The sequence below is a fragment of the Anopheles coluzzii genome, chromosome 3, assembly GCF_943734685.1.
Source record: "Anopheles coluzzii chromosome 3, AcolN3, whole genome shotgun sequence".
Lineage (NCBI taxonomy): Eukaryota > Metazoa > Arthropoda > Insecta > Diptera > Culicidae > Anopheles > Anopheles coluzzii.
The window spans coordinates 60,015,977-60,034,628 of NC_064671.1; the positions used below are offsets into that span (position 1 = coordinate 60,015,977).

The following is an 18,652-nucleotide window of genomic DNA, read 5'->3' on the forward strand; positions in this document are numbered from 1 at the left end:
TGCCGGCATCAATCAAGTCAATACAGTCTTCTCCAGAGTTACGAGACGCATACGAGAAATTTGCTCGTTTTCCTCCAACAATTGCCAAATTTAAAATAAATTGCAGTTTTGCTAAAAGTTAGAAATCGCAAAATACACTGAAATAACCGTATTTTCTACACAAATTATGTGGTAACTTCTACACACACAAGTAATAATTCCATGTTCATTATTATTTTTATTGTTATATTTAATCATAAAAAACTTTTTTCCATGTACATTTTAGAGAAAAACGTGATACTATTCGACATACGCAAATGTCCCTGGAACGCATTATTCGCGTAACTCGGCTAAGACTGTATACACAAATCTCGATTTTATACTAATATTACACAACAATCTCATAAAGCTCTTGCTACGGTGGAATGGTTTCGTCTGGATGGGAATCGATTCCGTTCGGCCTTGTGAGAGACGGTGAGTATGTTAGATACAGCACCTGAACATTTTCTATGTTTTTAAGAACATAAACACAAGGATCAACAAGACCGTTTTATTCCATCTCTTCGACAGTAAAACTTACATCCTTTTTCGCGACCAGTTATGCCCACTTTGAAACCATAATTTATAGCCCTTAACTTCGACCTTTAGCGCCTGTACGGATCTACGACAAATCCGGTTCAATCGGTGCAACACAAATGAGCATGAGCAATCGGAGCATCTGGGCAGGTTAATCATTTAACGCCTGATTTAATTGAAAAAAAAAGAAGAACCTGTGACTAGCGAACAGAACGGCTCTGTTAAGCTCTTTCTTCCCCTCATCAAAGCCACTCACTAGGTCCAGAACTAAACATTACCGTCCGGACTAAACATTACCGGGTTTACTAGGGGAGGGGATGCCTAGGCCCTGGGCAGCGATCGCAGGTACTGGTGCAACATTTTATTCCCGTCTGGCCAGCCGATGAGCAGATTAATCACCACCGAGCCGTTACAGGTGTGCAAGTTTCAATTCGACGGGCTTTTGCGCGAGACTAGACGCGAGGCTCATAAATCTTGTTCATAGTCATACACTCGCAGAAAGGCACCGAATGCCATTGCCAGGGTAAGGGTGAACTGTGTTAGCTGTCTAGTGGGTACGCGCTACCTTTCGTATCAGTGAGCACCTTTCACTTGTACAGCAAGAGTCTTGCTCGTTTGGTTTATTCTGTCGGAGAAGTGAAGGCACTGGAGAAGTATGTTCCTGCTGCCATCAAACATCACAACGCATCTCTCACGGGCTAGTCTCACCGTGGATGAAGCAGTCTCGTGGAGAACGTTCCACGATTAGCATCGTTTAAAGTAGGAGGGATAATGTATTTCCTTCATCAGCGAAGCCAAAACGATTGCTTCGAACGGATGCTTCGATGTCTCGAGATCCGGCCCAAGAATCATTCCAAACTTCCTGCTTGTAATGGCAGGCGGGGGGTGGTAAGGTTCGTCTCGAAAGCCTGACCTTAGCCATCATTGTCGATGGTTATTGCTGACGAAATAACGGCGCGGGGATACTCTTCAGCTTTACCCGCACATGAATAATTGAAAAATCGAAGGTCACTAGAAATCGGGTGCGTACGCATCGCCGATAGGCGTACTTGACTCGGTCTCGGGGCCTTTTGGTGTTGGTGAGAGAGAGAGAGAGGGGAGGTCTCGCCGGCGAATGGCGTGGGAAAAGGCCATTACGCAGACGGCGTGAGTGCTTGCGCACCCGCACTATGCGCGCACAATTACGCGCGTCCATTGGAGTTTGGCGGTGCTGAGCAAATTTGGTTACTACCCGACGGCCCATGGCTAGCGTTCCATGGCTAGACGTTTTGGGCTTTCTAACGCACCGGATCCGGATCGGTTCGAGAGTGTGCCCACCCGTTTGAGATGCGTGCGGAGTGGCCACGATCACGGACAGGGTGCTCTAGATATTTGGCTAGACCTTGCCACTGACGTGAATGTTCTGGCCAGCCAGACTGCCGCACGGTAGGTACGCACATACACTTTCCCTGCAGTGCGGTGGCCTTATGCCTCCTAGAATCAGCAACATGTTCGTTAGCAGAAGGTGCGTGTTAAAAATGTAACGAATTTGAAATTGATTGATTTTCGATTCACCTTCCATGTAGGGCACGTGCGGCACGAGCTAGAGCAAGCATGATGGAGGATAGGCATACGGGGGAAGTGGGTAGAACATGAATAGGCCGTTTATAAATCAATGGGGAACTAAGGGCGGGAGTTTTCGACATCGGAGTAAAGTTATGCTGCTAGAAGGCCTGATTCTAACTATTAAAGAGTCTTAGCTTAGTACAAATTCATTATTATACTCAAATCATCATAGTTATTAGACTTTCGTAACATAGCAAAGATTTCCAACCATTGGTTGCAAATCTATAAGATTTTCATCTCTTTTATTAGTGACCGTAGGCTAGAACAATGTAGGTCAACTGCAACTGCAACAATTCAATAGCAAATTGTATGATTGTTCACTACAAGATAATATTGTCTAGAGCCTGAATGTCGTCTAACAAGTCTGTTTCGTGCCATGCTTAGAACTCCAGTCAACAATGCTTCAAACACTTTTCTAACTCCTGCTGGAAGTGATTTGAAGCGATTATAGTTCACCTAGATGTTGACGGTCGCGGGGGCTTCTATTTGTCGAAACCTGCCCATAGACGGGCAGCAGTGTGTGGCTTCAACTGCGTACGTGCGCTGACAATTCTTGGGAGCGGTCAAGCCCAAAATAGGCTACCGTACCCGTACTGTCACGGGTACACGATTGATTGGTAACGATTGTCTTTTGGGAGCTCGCTCAAACAAATTGGACTTCCCTTTTTTGGGAACAAGGGTAACAGAACGTAAGCCTAGCAGCCGGATTTGAATTACCCGTCAGAGGACGATTCTAAGCCATTCCGACCTCTTAGGGGTAGGGCTTTTGCCCTCTTGTACGTTTGCACGCCGATGCAAATAATGATTGATTGGACGATCTGGACTGACGGGCATTATGATCGTTATGACACCGATCATTTCCTGAGTTGGCTGTATTGTTCTATAGCGGATTAGCTCGTTGGAGACACTTGAATATTCACTTGACAAAACCGCAGGTTAAAAGCTTTCATGAGTAAATTAGCCTTCTCGGTGACTAAAGCATGATGTTTCAAATATCACTTACAAAGTGTGTCAAACTGAATGAGCCGTATCGACTGCTTTTATAACCATATTTATGCTTTTGTTGATTGTTAATTGTATCAATTGACAGCCTTGGTTTACAAGCATGCAACACTAATAAACGATAATTTATAACAGTGTGTCCATGCCCATGCTATGCCATGCCCAAGAACCAAACAAGCAAACGAGACTGGAAATCGGATTGGGAATCTAATTTGCAACGTGTTCTTGAGACGTGTGGTTCAATACCATCTCTGCAAGTCGATAAAAGATAAGCTACAGCAGAGGGATACCTATTTACATATTTTCGCCGACGATTGTATCCTGTATCAAGGCAAAAAAAAACTCACTTATATTCGTCGGATAGGTGAAATAAACTAAAAAACAGGTAATTCACCCACAAAAGAGAGCATAGGGAAAAATGGGTCGTAAAAGTTTGCCTAGAAAAGAACCAAATTCGTATGCCATCAACACATTTCGAAAAGTGGACCAAATTAACAGACTCATCTGCTTCGCTTTGGTCGCGTGTTTTGGATGATACTTTGATGGTATATGGGGCGAGAAGGATCTTGACTGAATGATTTTACGATCTTCGTTTGGCTGCAAAATATTGTGCGTTATTTCGCGTCCATAATTGGATCTTTTTACGACTGGTAAATGGAAAAAAGCAGTCAGGTGAATGGATTTTTGTGAAGTGTTTGGATTTATGATAATTTTAACTGTTTTGTGTTACTGGGCGGGCTAGTTCGATTCGATTGGAAGACAAATATATTGAAGGATTAAAATCCGAAGATTTTATCAGCATGGCGTTTATTTTATTTAAAAAAATAAGATTATGATTTAACTATTCAAAGAGTATTCTTAAAACTCATTAAATTTCAAAATATTCATCAATACTCAGCAATGGCAAAAAGCAAAACTGTCATTGTTGCATAAGCTGATATTTTATGAAAACTGTTTTCAAAATGAACAATTGGATTTTTTAAAATTGATCTTCGGTGTTTTTTTCTCTTATTAGAATTTTCACCTACTCTTTGGCCAATCGCCATCGACGATGCTTCGTAAAGCTTAAACTCGGGTTACAGCTCTAGTAAAATTGAACGTGAAATTTGGTGTGTGTGTGTGTTTACTATATTTCATTAAATATTAATCAGGATATTCAGATAACAAATATTAATCAGACATTTTGTTCACCAAAAGAAAGGAAATTCAATTTCCCAACTATTTAGACTAAAAAATACATCGAACAGAAACATAAAACATTTTAAAATAATATAATAAATGCATTTCCTTGTGATTCCCCGCTTTGTTCACGGTGAAAAAATAATGGTTAGCGGTGAATCACCAGGAAATGCATTTAATTCATTGTTGCAATATGTTTTACAGCCTAAATAGTTAAGGAATAGATTAACTTTGAGCCGGTTTCGTAGTGCAGTTGTCAACTCGTACGATTTAACAAAATGCCCGTCATGGGTTCAATCCCCAAATAGACCGTGCCGCCATACGTAGGACTGACTATCCTGCTATGGGGGGAATCAATTAGTCACTGAAAGCCAAGCCCACAAGTGGGTAGAGGCAGGCCTTGACCGACATCGGTTGTTGAGCCAAAGAAGAAGAAGAAGAAGAAGAAGAATATATTTACTCCTGGTGTGCGATAAGCCATTTTCTGATAAATATTAATTGAAATGTAGCTAAAAAACAAAACCTCACGTTCTCTTTCACGCAAGGTCTATTTCAATATTAACGAATGTAATTTATTTACGATTGTTTGTTAAACTTTATTTTTCTCCAATACATTTTACTTCAACATCCTAAAACGTTTTGCAGTAGTCATGCAAACAAAAGTGTTGAATACTTGGAACACAATATATTGTAGCCCTGGGATTCGATAATGTGACCCGAAAAAGAGGTGTGCCGGTTAATAAAAGATTCACTGGTGAAATTAATTTGACACATCTGGAATGGAATACTTTGCCGCTTTCAACGTTCACCATGAATCCAATTAGAAACAAGTTTTGTTGTTTTTTTCAATCCATTTTCAAATCAATAATTATACAACAAATTATCGAAAAGCCCAGTAAAAAAAGGCAATGCCTTAGACCAGGTCACTTTCGCTTTCGGGGTCACTTTTTCCTTGCCCGAAATGGTGTCCGAAACGCTTTTACCTAACCACTCGCATTGGATCGTTGCTGCCCGAAGGCTTGGCTTTTCATTGTACACCTTCATTTACAGCCGCCTTACATTTGCGCGTAACTTATGGGAAGCATCGTACCCAAGGATTTGAAATCGAACGTACACCCGCACTTAACGGAGGGTCGGGGAGAAAAAAAACAACACGTTTTGATCACCACACGTCCAACGACAATGACGAACGGGTAAGTAATTTGCCGCAGTTCGGAGCGGAAAGTTCGCCACCACATTAACGGAACGGACATGCGCAACCACCAAGGTTCGTGCGCATCATTTGGCAACGACCTTGTTTGGAGGATGGTTATGCTGTGAGGTGGCGGCGTATGTATCGTGGAGGAGGGCAGAGGTCTCGATCGTAAATGACTTTAACGCGTTCAACTGAGTTTAAAACGGATAAGGGTGGGAGGAGGGAATGAGCTGGAGAAGAAAATGGGTGGTACTGTCGAAAAGACCTTTGACTACTTTACATCCGGAGCGGTCAGCTTTTCCTTTCCGGCTGTCGGTTTGTGGCGTATACGCGCAGGGAAGATGTTTCGCCCTAATTGACCCTCATCACCGGTGTGTACGGCTGGTCTGCGCACAGGTCGACGGGGCGGCCTTTATACGTGAGAACGCAAATCGATGCGCAACGCATCATCATCATCGGCGGGTTCAGCAGCATCACCGGTTGCGGTACCCAGTAGGGTAGAGCATGCAAGCAGGCGTGCGGCCTCCGCGATGTGATTGAAGTGAATGCGTGAATAGCACAGCATTCGTAAGGCAAGGAAGAGCCACCCATAAAAAAACTCACTTCCAAAGTACAACGCACGCCTTTCGATAATTCCAACATGCGACGAGCTTCTTCATCTTTGTGGCAAAGGTTTGAGCTGGTGGGTATTTGGGCAGCCAGTAGCCAACGACTGTGGAGGTGACAGAAAGCTACTTTCGGATTTATCTTCCCTTCTCCGCTTGCGTCGTGTTTGGTGACGTTCGCTTGGTGCGGATTGAAAGTAAATTATGCTTTTACACTCATCGAGCCTTTGCCACCCCTCTGCGCTAGTTATCACTTTGGTGGATGTTTCTGGACGATTTGAAGACAATTGGTGCGGGGAAAATTATGTGTTCAGCTTACTTTTTTGCAGAGCCAAATCGATGGTGCTCGATAGCTTGAATTTATTTGAAAATATATTGAACCGCAGTTTTATCGTACCTTTTGCTATCATTTTATTATAGCGTGTTGCAATTCCTCTATACATGAACAGAGTATTGTTCACATTTGAATACACATTGACCACATTGTCAAATGGTACGATAGTATAATGAAAGATTGAATGGTTCATGACTCCTTTGTATTTCATTATTCGTGATAATTATATGCATGAAATATATTTTTTACTTCCGAATTTATGTAAAACATCAACAAAAATACGATTAAACACTGCTGTTCTCATGCTTGGTTCCGTGGAAATCTAAATGAAACCTCCATAGGTTTATATACATCACATATAACAAGTAATATACAATAATAGCTTTATAAATAACTTACAAATAAATGAACTCATATAAACACTAATAGACTGCAAAAAGAAATAATAAACATAATAAACATGTCCAAAATTAATCCAAAATTAAAATCAATCCTGAAGTAAGCCATTGGAAATAGAAAGGTTTTCAATCAACAAACAAGGACTAAAGCGATTAGAACAGTTTTAAAATCACAGTGAACACAAATTTCACAACTGAAATGTAGTGTTACAACTAAAAGACAACGAAAAAAGGAAACATAGCAAGTATTCATTACACACAGGTAAGTGAATGCAAAGAATTTCAAACCTGTTTCAGCATTAACCCCTAAAATAGCATCACTACCAACGCCCTGAGACGCAACTGGTTTCTGACGGTCAAGCGAAAGGATCTCCCTGAAACGGTTAAAAATAGCCCAACGAAAGATTCCGTTGTGTCTGAGAGCAAAACAAAAAAGGAAAAGGATCAACTTCCCACCTTCTGCCCAGAACTCGATCATCGTCCTCGCCATCGATCGGAGGACACGGTGTACGAAATTGTAAAAACCCAAACAAAACGTAACGTGAAGCGTAAAACAAATGGTACGAGGAAATAACAAAAATAAAACCGACAATGAAACAAAACGGAGCAATCGTTCGTTCTGCGTGATAGTTGTTTACAACGCGCGTGTGCGCAAAGTAACGGCGCCTGCGGTTTTTGAATGGCGTGGCTCCCGAAACCGGTTACAGCATTTTGAGTTCCGACCAGGCATCCCAAAACTAAAAGAGAACACCTTGCCAAGGAGCAACACAGCGTAAACAACGCTGAGGACCCCGCCCTCGGGTGGGGCTGCACTGGCTAGCTGGTTGTGGTTTTTGGGCTGGAAAGTACGCGACATATAAAACCATACCCGTGCACACTCGTAAGACAGTACAGGCCCATGGTAAAAAAAAGGTGGTTTTATTTTGGCCCATGGTCAACGGGCAATTTAGCGGGCAGAAAGAAAGGATATATGCCTCCCGCACAAAGCCATGAGTTCAGGCTCTCTTTCCTGATTCTGCTGGCTTCTGCGTGAGTCATGTTTGTTTGGTTTGCATGCCATATGAATGGGTGGAAGGGTGTAGGGCGTGTAGAAAATTATTATAAATTGCCTGTTATTCTTTGCTGCTGAATGCCAAATTGTACCGGCCTGTGGCTAACAAGATCGGTAAAAGTTGAATGCGCAGAACCTCCCGGAGTGCGTCAGTATCTGGTTTTGCCGTGCCAGGAGTGGTCGTGGATCTTTGTACACATTGTGATCACGCATTGTCTACGCGCTTTACGCACCATTCACAATAAATTATGATTATCGCAATTGCAAAATCGTTCCTGTGCGTGCTGTAGTGTACAGTTCTGGTCCAAATATACATACCCATTATCTCAGCGTGAGCACGCACTGCGGTGAAAGGTAGGTGCGTTGTGTGAACTACATTAATTATGCGTTCTTTTTGTTGGTTGACATCCTCGGGTTCTTGGGTACGAAACTTGATAAAAAATAAATAAAAAATCCAAGAAAGTAACCTAATTGTAATGAGCAGGCGTACAGTGACGCGCACGCATCAGCGTTTCTTTCAATCGCGACATTGAACAGATCTGGAGCTAATGTCGCAAAACTAAAAAAACAAAAATCCTCTTTCACTTTCTAGAGCAACTCGATTGTTGCCTTCAAGAAGCATCAGCGTTTGAGGTTGACTGTTTCTTTTTTAATGCCGATTGTGATCCACACGGCTCATTGTTGGCCGGAGAATGGAAGGACCTCTCCGGCTATAGTGAGTGAGTGAAAGTGATGAACGGTTTGATGGTGGTCTTTTAATGGTCGTTCGAAGATACGTACGTTATAATTGAAGCTAATTAGCTGTGACAGATGGGTGTCGGAGAATGTCCGAAATTGGACACCGTGGTCATGCCGCGAAGTTGTTTGCGAAAGTGGGTGTAGAGCGCGTAGGAAAGTTTAAAAAAAATATCATAAACAAAATTGTGCTTAGTTGGACGTGCGGCTCCACATGATGAAGCGTAAAATTAGACATTAGTACAAACAAAAGGTGACGAATCATTGTGAATGAAAATAAAACATTTCAAACATTGTAAAAGGAAGTTAGCAGTTGTGTAATATTTACGGTGAATGGGATTTCAAACAAATATTTGCATTCCTCGGTAAGAAGCACTGACTATACGGTAGTGTTGTATTAAAAAAAAGCTTGTACAGATCGGCATGAGGACGAAGGTACAGCAATAAATGTGCAATGAAATAACACGATAAAACGATACGTCTCAAATAGCCAACTCGAACCCCATAGCAGATTTGGGGCTGTTAAGTAATACTCATCAATTTAGGTATTTTTTACTTTAGGTATTTGCAGTAAACAGACAGAATAATATAAATGAACAATGATAGTGATTTATAATTAAGCAAATTATTTTAAAAAAAACATAGAAAATAAGTAAATAATTAAATAACGAAGTTTCAATGTAGTAAGCATGGCGCAACGCAATGTAGTAAAAACGCAAAAACTAGAAAAAAATTAGTTTTGTAAAGAAAATATTTGAGGCATGATAGACGACAGTTTGAAAAATGGCTGGTTCAAGGTTGCTTGGAAAAAGGTTGGGTGCGGTAAACATTTCACAATTGAGTGACACTCCTCTTTCAAAATATTATTCATATAAGAATAGCCACCGTTACAATGTACGATGAATAAGAAATACTACAAAAACGTACCAACAACAGTAAGTGAGCACACAGATAAACGCACTCATCACGCATCAAGCGCGTAAGCAACACGTTCCTCACGCACCCACATTGCTCCGCCAACTCCACCAGCGTGCCTCCCTCTAGCGTTACAAATCGAACCCTGCACCCTATTGTGTCCTCTCTTGACGAATCGATCGAAATATCTTGCCGACCGGCGTTGGATCTGATCGCACGCTGATATACACGTCCATTGTTATGACAGGCGTGATCAGACCGCGTTGCTTGGCTTGCTTGGCGGATATGAACGGTTCTCCGTGTGCGCGCACCGCATCTCAGAGGATCCCTAGGTTACGAAAGCCAACCCTCCGCTAATGCTCTTGATGCTAATTCCGTTAAACAGTTATTAACACGCGTGTGCGTATGTGCGTGGCATGTAGAAAAGGGAGCAGCATCAGCTGCCCATGCGGTTTCCGCCAGCTGTAACATGTAAAGCGGGCCGGCGGTATTTTAGCCAAGTCATGTGCTGTGGAAGCAGCTCCATCGCTTGGTGACGGAATATGGTTCACAGTCGGCCGGCTTTCGGGCTGCCATCGTGCGGTGACACGCCTTACCGTTTGCCTTCGAAGAGATCGGCACAAAAAAGACTTCTTGCCGCCACTGAGGGTTTGGTCCCAGTTGGTTGGTGCGGTCGGTGACGGCGGCATTGGCGTCTGCGGTTATGCCGTTCGGGGCTTGCGTTTTTAATTTGTTCAATCAATTGTGCCGCCCAAGACACCTTGGGACACCGGGCAGCAAATATGCGGAACATTCTGTGGTTCAAAGAAACTACTAGCGGGCGGGTACATGCATTACGGCAATATTTGCTTGTGAGTGAGGCGAATCACTAAAATGCGTGTGGGCTTGTTTGCTGCTGAGGATTGGTTCCGTGATTTTGTGTGTGTGTTTTTCAATCAGGCACAGGTGCCAGTGATTTGGTATTTTTTGTCCGTACAAGTTGTTTTCAATTTAGTATGAGAATCATTTTCTTCTTTATTTTGGATATAGAAATGTTTATTCACTTTTTTAAGCAGCTGAACTTTATTTAACCCAGCATTACTATTTTTAATAGTATCTTTACTTTAATGTACTATTCTTACTAGAAAAAAGGAACAACTTGTACCAGTTTTCTAATCAATAATAAATTATTCGTCAGACTGAATCCTTTGATTGCTCAACCGTTTTGCTTCTTGGATCGTTTATGATGGCAAGTATCAAAAGCGCAGGCAAATGAAACGTTTATTATTTGTTTATATTGTTTGTATGTTTTAGTGTTATCATAGTAACTTATCTACATACTGCGTTAAAGCAGATACAAAATTTATTCATTTAATACTGTTTGGAATATTTATATCTGAGCATATAAGTATTCTGTTACTCTGTAATGTAATTGAAAACATTGTTTCCTTATTATTACCGATCTTTGGTTGTCATGTTAAAGTATTGATATCGAATTATTTTTACAGTACGTGCAAATTACAAAAATGGTTGACAATATTTCATAACATAACATAAATAGAATTATATAAAACATGTACACACAACACCAACAACACAACATCAATATGTTCCGTATTTCATTTTCATTTCATAGAGCTTATTGAAACACGCAAACAAAGCATGCCCAATCTTTGGGTGTATCCAGAGCCGCTGACGCTTTTATTTTCTTCTGATCGAGGCAACTCATCACAGCACTATCTCTCACATGCAGTCACAATCTTACATCGCAAGTGAAAGACGTTGGTGGGAAACTTCAAGAAAGCCCACCTTGATGGACATAATGGTCTTTAATTAATTTATGATTGCTGGGAAACAATCGAACCAGTGAAGCAGGGGCGTCGGTGAGGTTCAGCAAAGAAGAAGGCACATGTCAACTGTCTTCAATAGGTGTAAGCGCGTGTTTGCCGCAAGCGTACCAGGACTTAGCAATGGTAAAACATTTTCCCAGCCAAATCGATCCATAAAGATCGAACAGAGAAGGAGAGAAACTCCTGGGCGCCGTTTGAAAAGCGGATCGCCTGGCGGAACAAAGCTCTACAGTTGGTGGATCAACCCGCACGAAGGAGAGATGACTTGGTGATTTATGGAAATATTGTTCTACACATTCGTTTCGCGCTGGCTTTCGAAAAGCGCTTCACGGAATCTGGTGTGGATCGATGACTAGAGCTTTCTCTTCTTTGTTGGTACACACGATGGTACAGATCGTGAGGAGGCGCGTCTGGGTGCTGTGGATCCTCGCGACAGTAAAGACATGCACTCGGGATGGTTACCGAATGTGTGGATTTTTCGCTTGGTAACTGTTTATTTCAATCTTTCCTTTCAAACAGTGCATGGGGTTGGCTCCAAAAGCAATCCGTTTTGACCGTAGGATCTGCAAAATGAATCACATCGGGTTGGAAGAGACGGGAGTGCCGAGAAGTGTCACCACATATCTGCTGGAATAGCTTTACCGTGTGGTGCTCCAGAGTCCTTTCCTCGTTTTGAGCTGCCGGGCTTCTACACGTGGAAAGGTGGATTGAATGTTGAATGACCGACGGTTTTGTAGAGGTTTCACATGTGCTTACTTCGGTTTATGCAACCGCAAAAGTATGGGGTTTTTGTGTAACACGAGTGTACTACTTTATTGTCGCTCGTGGTGGTACATAGGTTTTCTAACAAATCACTTCAGACCAGCGACCCAGCTGCACACGAACTTGTTAGTTGGGGCTAAGAGTAGTAGGTACAGAGTTGTAAATAAAACTGACAAACGATTAAGATTTAGTTGTTTTCAGCTTGGACAATGTGAGATTTCTTATAATATGAAGTGATTAGACGTAAATTTCCTACTACTCTGTAGATAAAAATACGGTACGGTGTACCTGTACGACAGTAGAAACGTCCATTTTCGAAACAAAAACCGATCCAAAATGGCACGAAATAATGAGATTCTAACATGTACGAAAATGAAGTCAACAACGTCATCGCAATGAACATAAATCCTGCTGACCTAAGGATGACGAAACTCGCATGCCTTAGGATCCCTAACCGTAACCTCCGCCTTACAGAATGCCCAAACAAGGGAGCCCGAACGGTGCGCTACGGTAAAACCTTCTGGCCGTTTGCTGGTTTCCCGTAGATGGAAGTTCTAACACTTCGGCCCGGTACGTACCTCTGTACGTCTGTTCGAACTAATTACTTCGAGGTCAGCACGGTCGAAGCGCGTTCCACCGAAGCGGGTCGTATTTATTACCGCTAATGAGTGCAGGCGGGTATGGTTAGGCGTGGCGTATCGTCGGGTACGTCCTAGCAATCAAAGCAGTTTCCACCGATCTGGAGCACATACAAAAAAGCTCTACCGATTGAAAGTGGGTGTGTGAGAGCACACCATTAGCTTCATTTCGAGCACTGCGAGGTCGTAGGTCAGAGGCTTCCTTTTGGGCTCGGTGAGCTTTTATGTGGAAAGGCAGGAGCACTTCAAAAAGGGCCCTGGACAGGAGTTTGCGGTTATGTCGGTCGGTGCTAGAGGCGATCTTTTGGGTGAACCATTAAACTTCCGTTTTTGGTCAGCGGGCTGACCCTCGGACCAGCCTCCACAACCTCAAATCAACAGGGCATTCAAACAGACTGCCCTTTCCACCCTTTATGTAGCGTATCTACAATCGAAACAGGGGGTGAGACGGGGAGGGGGAGAAGATTAACTCATTAGTGGTATGTGTTCGGTTTTGTTTTTGCCGCGGCTGTTGTTTAGCTTCTTGACGATTTCGGCTACACGAAGACACTTTAACGTTGACGCTTTCCACGCGATACATGGGACCGAGACGGCAGATCTTTCCTTACCTGGGAAAGAGAGAAGAACGGGAGAGGAGTCGTGTTAGAAGAGCCGATCAATCATTAGCTCTGAAGCGGAGGGTGCACTTGTGTCGGGGGGCCGATTTTATGCCGAACGTAAACATCGTGGAAGCTTGGTTGCGTGTCCGACGGTCTCTTTGCCGGTCGAAGGTGTCCGCTACCGGTGACACCGTACGGAGGCAGTAAAGTGTTTGGGTTCGGTCGGACTGATCGATCGTAGCGCAATTAATTAAATTAATCAAAAAGTAGAGCTAAATGATATTTAATTATACTACCACGACGAGCTCAGCGCACCATTGACATTGGACTCGTCTCGGGCAAGAAGGAGGTAGATAATGGGGGACCACTGCTGCTGGTGGTAAACTATGTTGGTAGCCCCAAAACCGCCACCAGCTTGGGTGTCTTAATTCCTGAAACGGTGAATGCTTGCCTCGAACTGTGCTTGGCTCCAATCGAATGGCAACCTAGAAGTCATCTGGAACCCGTCGTCTCGAATATCGACGCGAAGAGGGTAATTATCGAAATCATTATCGGACCCGGTACGATCGGATGTCGTGAAGTGCATATAAAAAAAGAAAACCACAAGATCCTATCTCAATCACGCACGCTTTTGCACGCACGCAACCGTGCTGTACATTCAGGGTATCCGATCGACGCATAAGATTTAAAACGGCTGCCAGCGACGGCGAGTTGTACCGCACTTAGTTCTGATACCATGCACAGCAAGCCGTCGTTTTGGCTCTGGTTTTTGTTTTAGTAATTGCACCAGATGTCCAGCGACGCCCCTTAACGAAGCATCCTAAAGGGACAGCCCGTTATAGTATCTCGACCCTATGAAACCGTGGAGGATCTCATTACGCGCATAAAGCGTCATGTTTGGACGCATTCGCTTGATTATCATTAAAAGTACGACCCGACATCAACGTTTTCCGAGGGAGGGTCTCGTATCGAAATCAATTTTACGCCCTATTTAATGGCTTTCGAGTGATCAGGTCTGGGCGGTGATTAAATACTCACAAGCGCCTTCCACATGAAAGGTCACTCAAACCAGTCAAGATTAAGATAGTAACGTTTGAGGCTTTGGTGAAACGTAGTGCTTTGCTTTGTTTTGGTCTTGGTTGTTGAGGTGCGTTAGATGATGTGCAGAAAGGATACATTTTGCTGGAACTTTACGATTGACGCACGAGTACTTAATACAGTGAACAGAGCAGAGAGGGTGTGAGGAAGACAAAACACAATAGTCCAACACGACGCATCTGCCTTTCCGTAAATGATCCGTTTGGGAGGAGGTTCCTTGAAACGATAATCTAAAATTTCGTGGGCAAACCCCCCGGCTAAGTCATCGATCGGTGGAAGATCTCTTTTGTAAGAGTTTGACGTGTTGAACATTAAAATTGTAAACACAATCAAAGTTTAGCATCTACCAGTGAAAGAGGAAAACGTTTAGGTACACGCATGTCTAAAAGCAACGCCAGAGGATTGGCAAACTGTGAAGAAAAGGAGGAGAAGTGTTAATTTAATTGGGTATCTTCATACCACCATCTCTGGACGAACTGTCCACGATTTTGTGACTTGCTTGGTCCTCGTGGGTGGCACCGTTTTGCCTTTTACTTCAACATGAGCTCTAATTAGGGTGGTACACGGCGAAAAGACGAGATGTCCCATGAGTTAGTGGATATACACTGTAGTAGGTAAGTTTTAAACGGGTTTCTACTCTGGGGAGATTTCATCACTGCTCTTGACGAGTGGAGATGTTTTGATACACATGAAAGCGTATGAAGGTAGCTTTAAAGCATTTTCTCATTATGCTTTACATTAGTGTAGACTAAGTTGAAACCATTTAAGCAATACGGCCGAAGCCGTTCTTTCTGAATAAAAAAAAAGTTGAAACAATTTAGTATAGTGTACAGACTAGGTAAAGCATTATGGTTTGAAAAATATGTATGGCAAGTTTGGTTTATTTAAATATGTTTTTTATTATTATTATCACAATAATCATGATCAAAACCAAAGAAAAAGTCTATTATGTTTCTTATGGTGGGACTAAGGCTACATAAAAAAATATGATTTTTTAAAAATCTCAATAGATTTTAAAACCGTTTGTTTTGCTTGCCCACGTGTAGTATGTCGGATGTCATTACTTATTTGATGTATAGTTACAATTATTTTTTGTCGTGATTATACGGCCGTATCATCATTTTGGTAGCCTTCAATGAATAACGATAGCCTCGGAAGTAATACCAGTGTATTCCTTTATTTGAATCCTGCTTTCCACCCTTCATGTATATACCGTTCAGGTTGCTAAAAGAAGAGAAAGGTTGTAATGAAGTATGATAAAAAGAAACATTTACATGCCTTTTTAAATACCTTTGATAGCAGTTGGAGTGCCACCCGCCACTTTTAAAAGTTGCAGCACATAAGGTAGTAGCATCTTGGTCAAAAGTAGTGAAGTTACAGTTCAACTGGCTGCTAAACGAATCACCCACTATGCCTGTGTGTAGGCCAAGTGATTTGAGCCGATATTTTTCACTCGCATTACCGATCATAAAGTTGTCGTATTTCGCGAAAGCCGTTACACCTTCAAAGTCTTCCATCACTATGAGCAACTCATGGCGTTCTGTGTCCAGTATTTTCTTGAGTTTCTCGAGGCCTAACCAATGTTCACCCCATAAATTACCGAATCCGTTTTTGTAATCCGTCCAGTTGCGATTGAAATCAACCGTACCATCAAATCTTCTCTGGAAGACGGTCCAATTGCTACCGTAGCCATGGTTGTTGGACCCATCGCGAAACACTTCAAACGATTCGTTGGAAAATCGGATAAGTTGCACCAAATATACTCCAGAGTCTTGATGTGCGAGTTTTTGAAAAAAATCCTGTTTCAGACGTTCTTGCTCGAGTTGAGTTTGCTTCACGCTGAGTTGCAGTTGTTCCAGTTGTGTGCATACGTGACTCAAATGCTACCAACTGCGATTGCAATAGCTCAAATCCAAATCCTGATAATGTCGTGGCTGCTTCCAGTTGCGATATACACAGAGCACAGATAACTGCAACTTTTATTATGTTTATTGATTTCATCGTGTAACTTGCTGCACAATTTTACCGAGCGAAATTAACTCGGTCCGTTGCGATGCACGGTTTGACCATTACTGAATGGTTTGCTGATTGTGGCAGTTTGGTAAACATTGAAAAGGAATTCAAAGTTCCTATTGGAATTTCCTGTATAGCGCTTCCCAGATAGTGCTATCAGTACAAGGCGCTATTATTCAACAAATGCTGGGTGATTACATGGAAACATAACACGGACAAATTAAATATTGACCATTGGAAAAAGGTCAAGATTTTTGCCAAACCAGAATGATTCACGTGTGCTAGACCAACAAGTTTAATCAAGATTTTTACCTAAACCAAAGGTAATTGATTTGATTATACATAGTGAAAGCAGACCGACCCTTAGTAGGTTCGACAATAGATCGTTCTCATAAAACAAGTTGGCTCATAAACTCATTCTGCCGTTTATTAAGTATGTTCAAATGATAAGAGTGTATGTAGTATTTTTCTTCTGCAACTAAGGCAGATTGGGTCAATATCAATTTTCAATACGATTAGGTTATTATGCTCTATTTAAAAAAAATCAGAGCTCAATGTTTAAAACACGGTATTAAGAACAATTCCGCTTTATTCGTCTTAGATGCACTTTGCCATTTTACATTTTAGTCTTCTTAATAGATCTATAGCTCCATATTACTCCTAGCATGGATGTGATATTCAATTAGGAGTTTGAGCACCATCTTAGCCAGCACAGCCTACCGATCGTCGAGCCGATGAAAACAAGACCGTATCAAAGTGATGCGTGAGAATTGCCATCAGTACGGCAATCAGTGGGTGCAAAAAAAAAGAAACCCCAACCAAATCTTGGACCACCAAACGAAAAAGTGTCAATCGTATGTCAATCGATGTGTGGCTCAATACAACCTTCCGTGCGTACTGTGTTGGTGGTAATTGGATTAAAACGGAGTAGCCTGCAGCAGCAAAAAATAGAACCCTCTAGTGACGGAATCACATTTTCACACCACATTCGCAGCCTGAAACCACGCACGACACTCTAACCGTTTGGAACGAAGCAAAAAAGCGTAATCGATCCATTAGTGACGAGTTGGAACTTTTTGTATAATTATCTAATTTAATTTAACGGTTTTTTGTACACTCTTCCCAGCTAACAAACGTTGTGCTGTTGAGTGTGAACCTGTTTTTTGTTGCTGTTGTCGTTTACATTCGACCTCACCTAGCTACTTGAAAAAGGGTTGGTCCTGGTAGTACAGTAATTGCGTCTAATTTGTATGAAATTCACTTAAAAGGAAATCCATTTCCATGTTTCCAAAGGGGTAATGGAATGTCAAACGGCTCAAATGGGGTAAGTAGTGATGAGAAAAAAAGATCTTGTGAGGTAGAAAGAAGTAACTGCATTCCTTATCATCAATTTTAGTGTTCGTGAGTGGTTGTCATTGTATCGCAATGATCAACTGTTAGTGGAGTAAAATGATGTTTAAGCTTAAAAGAAGAAATTAAAAATAATAATAATATGTTGTCGATGCATAGTTTCAATAAACAGAATATTTTAAGTGTGGAGATACTTATATTTCTTGTAAATTTTTATTATTCAAAGTAAACAGTTCTACGTACAGGTTTCAAAAATAATTTATAATATCTGTGTATATACCACAACACAGTTATGAACTGTTTTTTTTTCATTATTAAATGTTTTACCTATATGCTAGAAAATCTCAGCATGAGCCTAGTAGTCGCTCAATACCTCTTACGAAACTGCTTCCGCATGCGCCTCAGCAGAAGATGAATAAATTTTGTGTACGATCGTGTACGATCATATGGTCCACTGACCAAACAAATGTTTCACAAATGTCATCAGCATCGCTTACCATCTATTAATCATAATTTACCTTCCTGATTTAGCTTTACCACCATCAAAACAATTGCACCAAACCTGAACCACGAACTTCACAAAACATATGCGTTATAGCTATTCGCATAAACATCATTACTCATCCCACGGCATCGTGCAGAGCTGTGGTTTGATTGTGCAGCAAGGGACACTTTTCGCATGTAATGCTGCTTTCCTTGCCCATAATGCTGATTGTGCAAGAAATGCTACTGTCGACAGCCCTGTCGACCAGCGTGCGTTGTTAGACTAATGTAGCATTTTGCTGTTGC

The 18,652-nt window shown here is 41.9% G+C and overlaps 2 protein-coding genes across 2 annotated transcripts in view; both read right to left on the reverse strand.

Moving 5' to 3' along the window:
- LOC120959474 (Krueppel-like factor luna) overlaps positions 1-18,652 on the reverse strand; it is a 145,287-nt gene that overhangs the window by 71,443 nt on the left and 55,192 nt on the right. The window lies entirely within an intron of this gene.
- LOC120959475 (ficolin-1-A) lies at positions 15,390-16,565 on the reverse strand. The gene is made up of 2 exons (XM_040382893.2): positions 15,791-16,565; positions 15,390-15,724 (listed from the first exon to the last, which is right to left on the reverse strand). The coding sequence occupies exons 1-2, from the start codon at positions 16,015-16,017 to the stop codon at positions 15,586-15,588; spliced, it is 366 nt and encodes a 121-aa protein (XP_040238827.2). The 5' UTR covers positions 16,018-16,565; the 3' UTR covers positions 15,390-15,585.

Coding starts and splice junctions, on each gene's coding strand:
- LOC120959475 (XM_040382893.2), bottom strand. CDS start 16,017: ATGGAAGACTTTGAAGGTGTAACGGCTTTCGCGAAATACGACAACTTT. Junction 15,725..15,790: donor CACTCCAACTGCTATCAAAG/GTATTTAAAAAG, acceptor CTCTTCTTTTAG/CAACCTGAACGGTATATACA.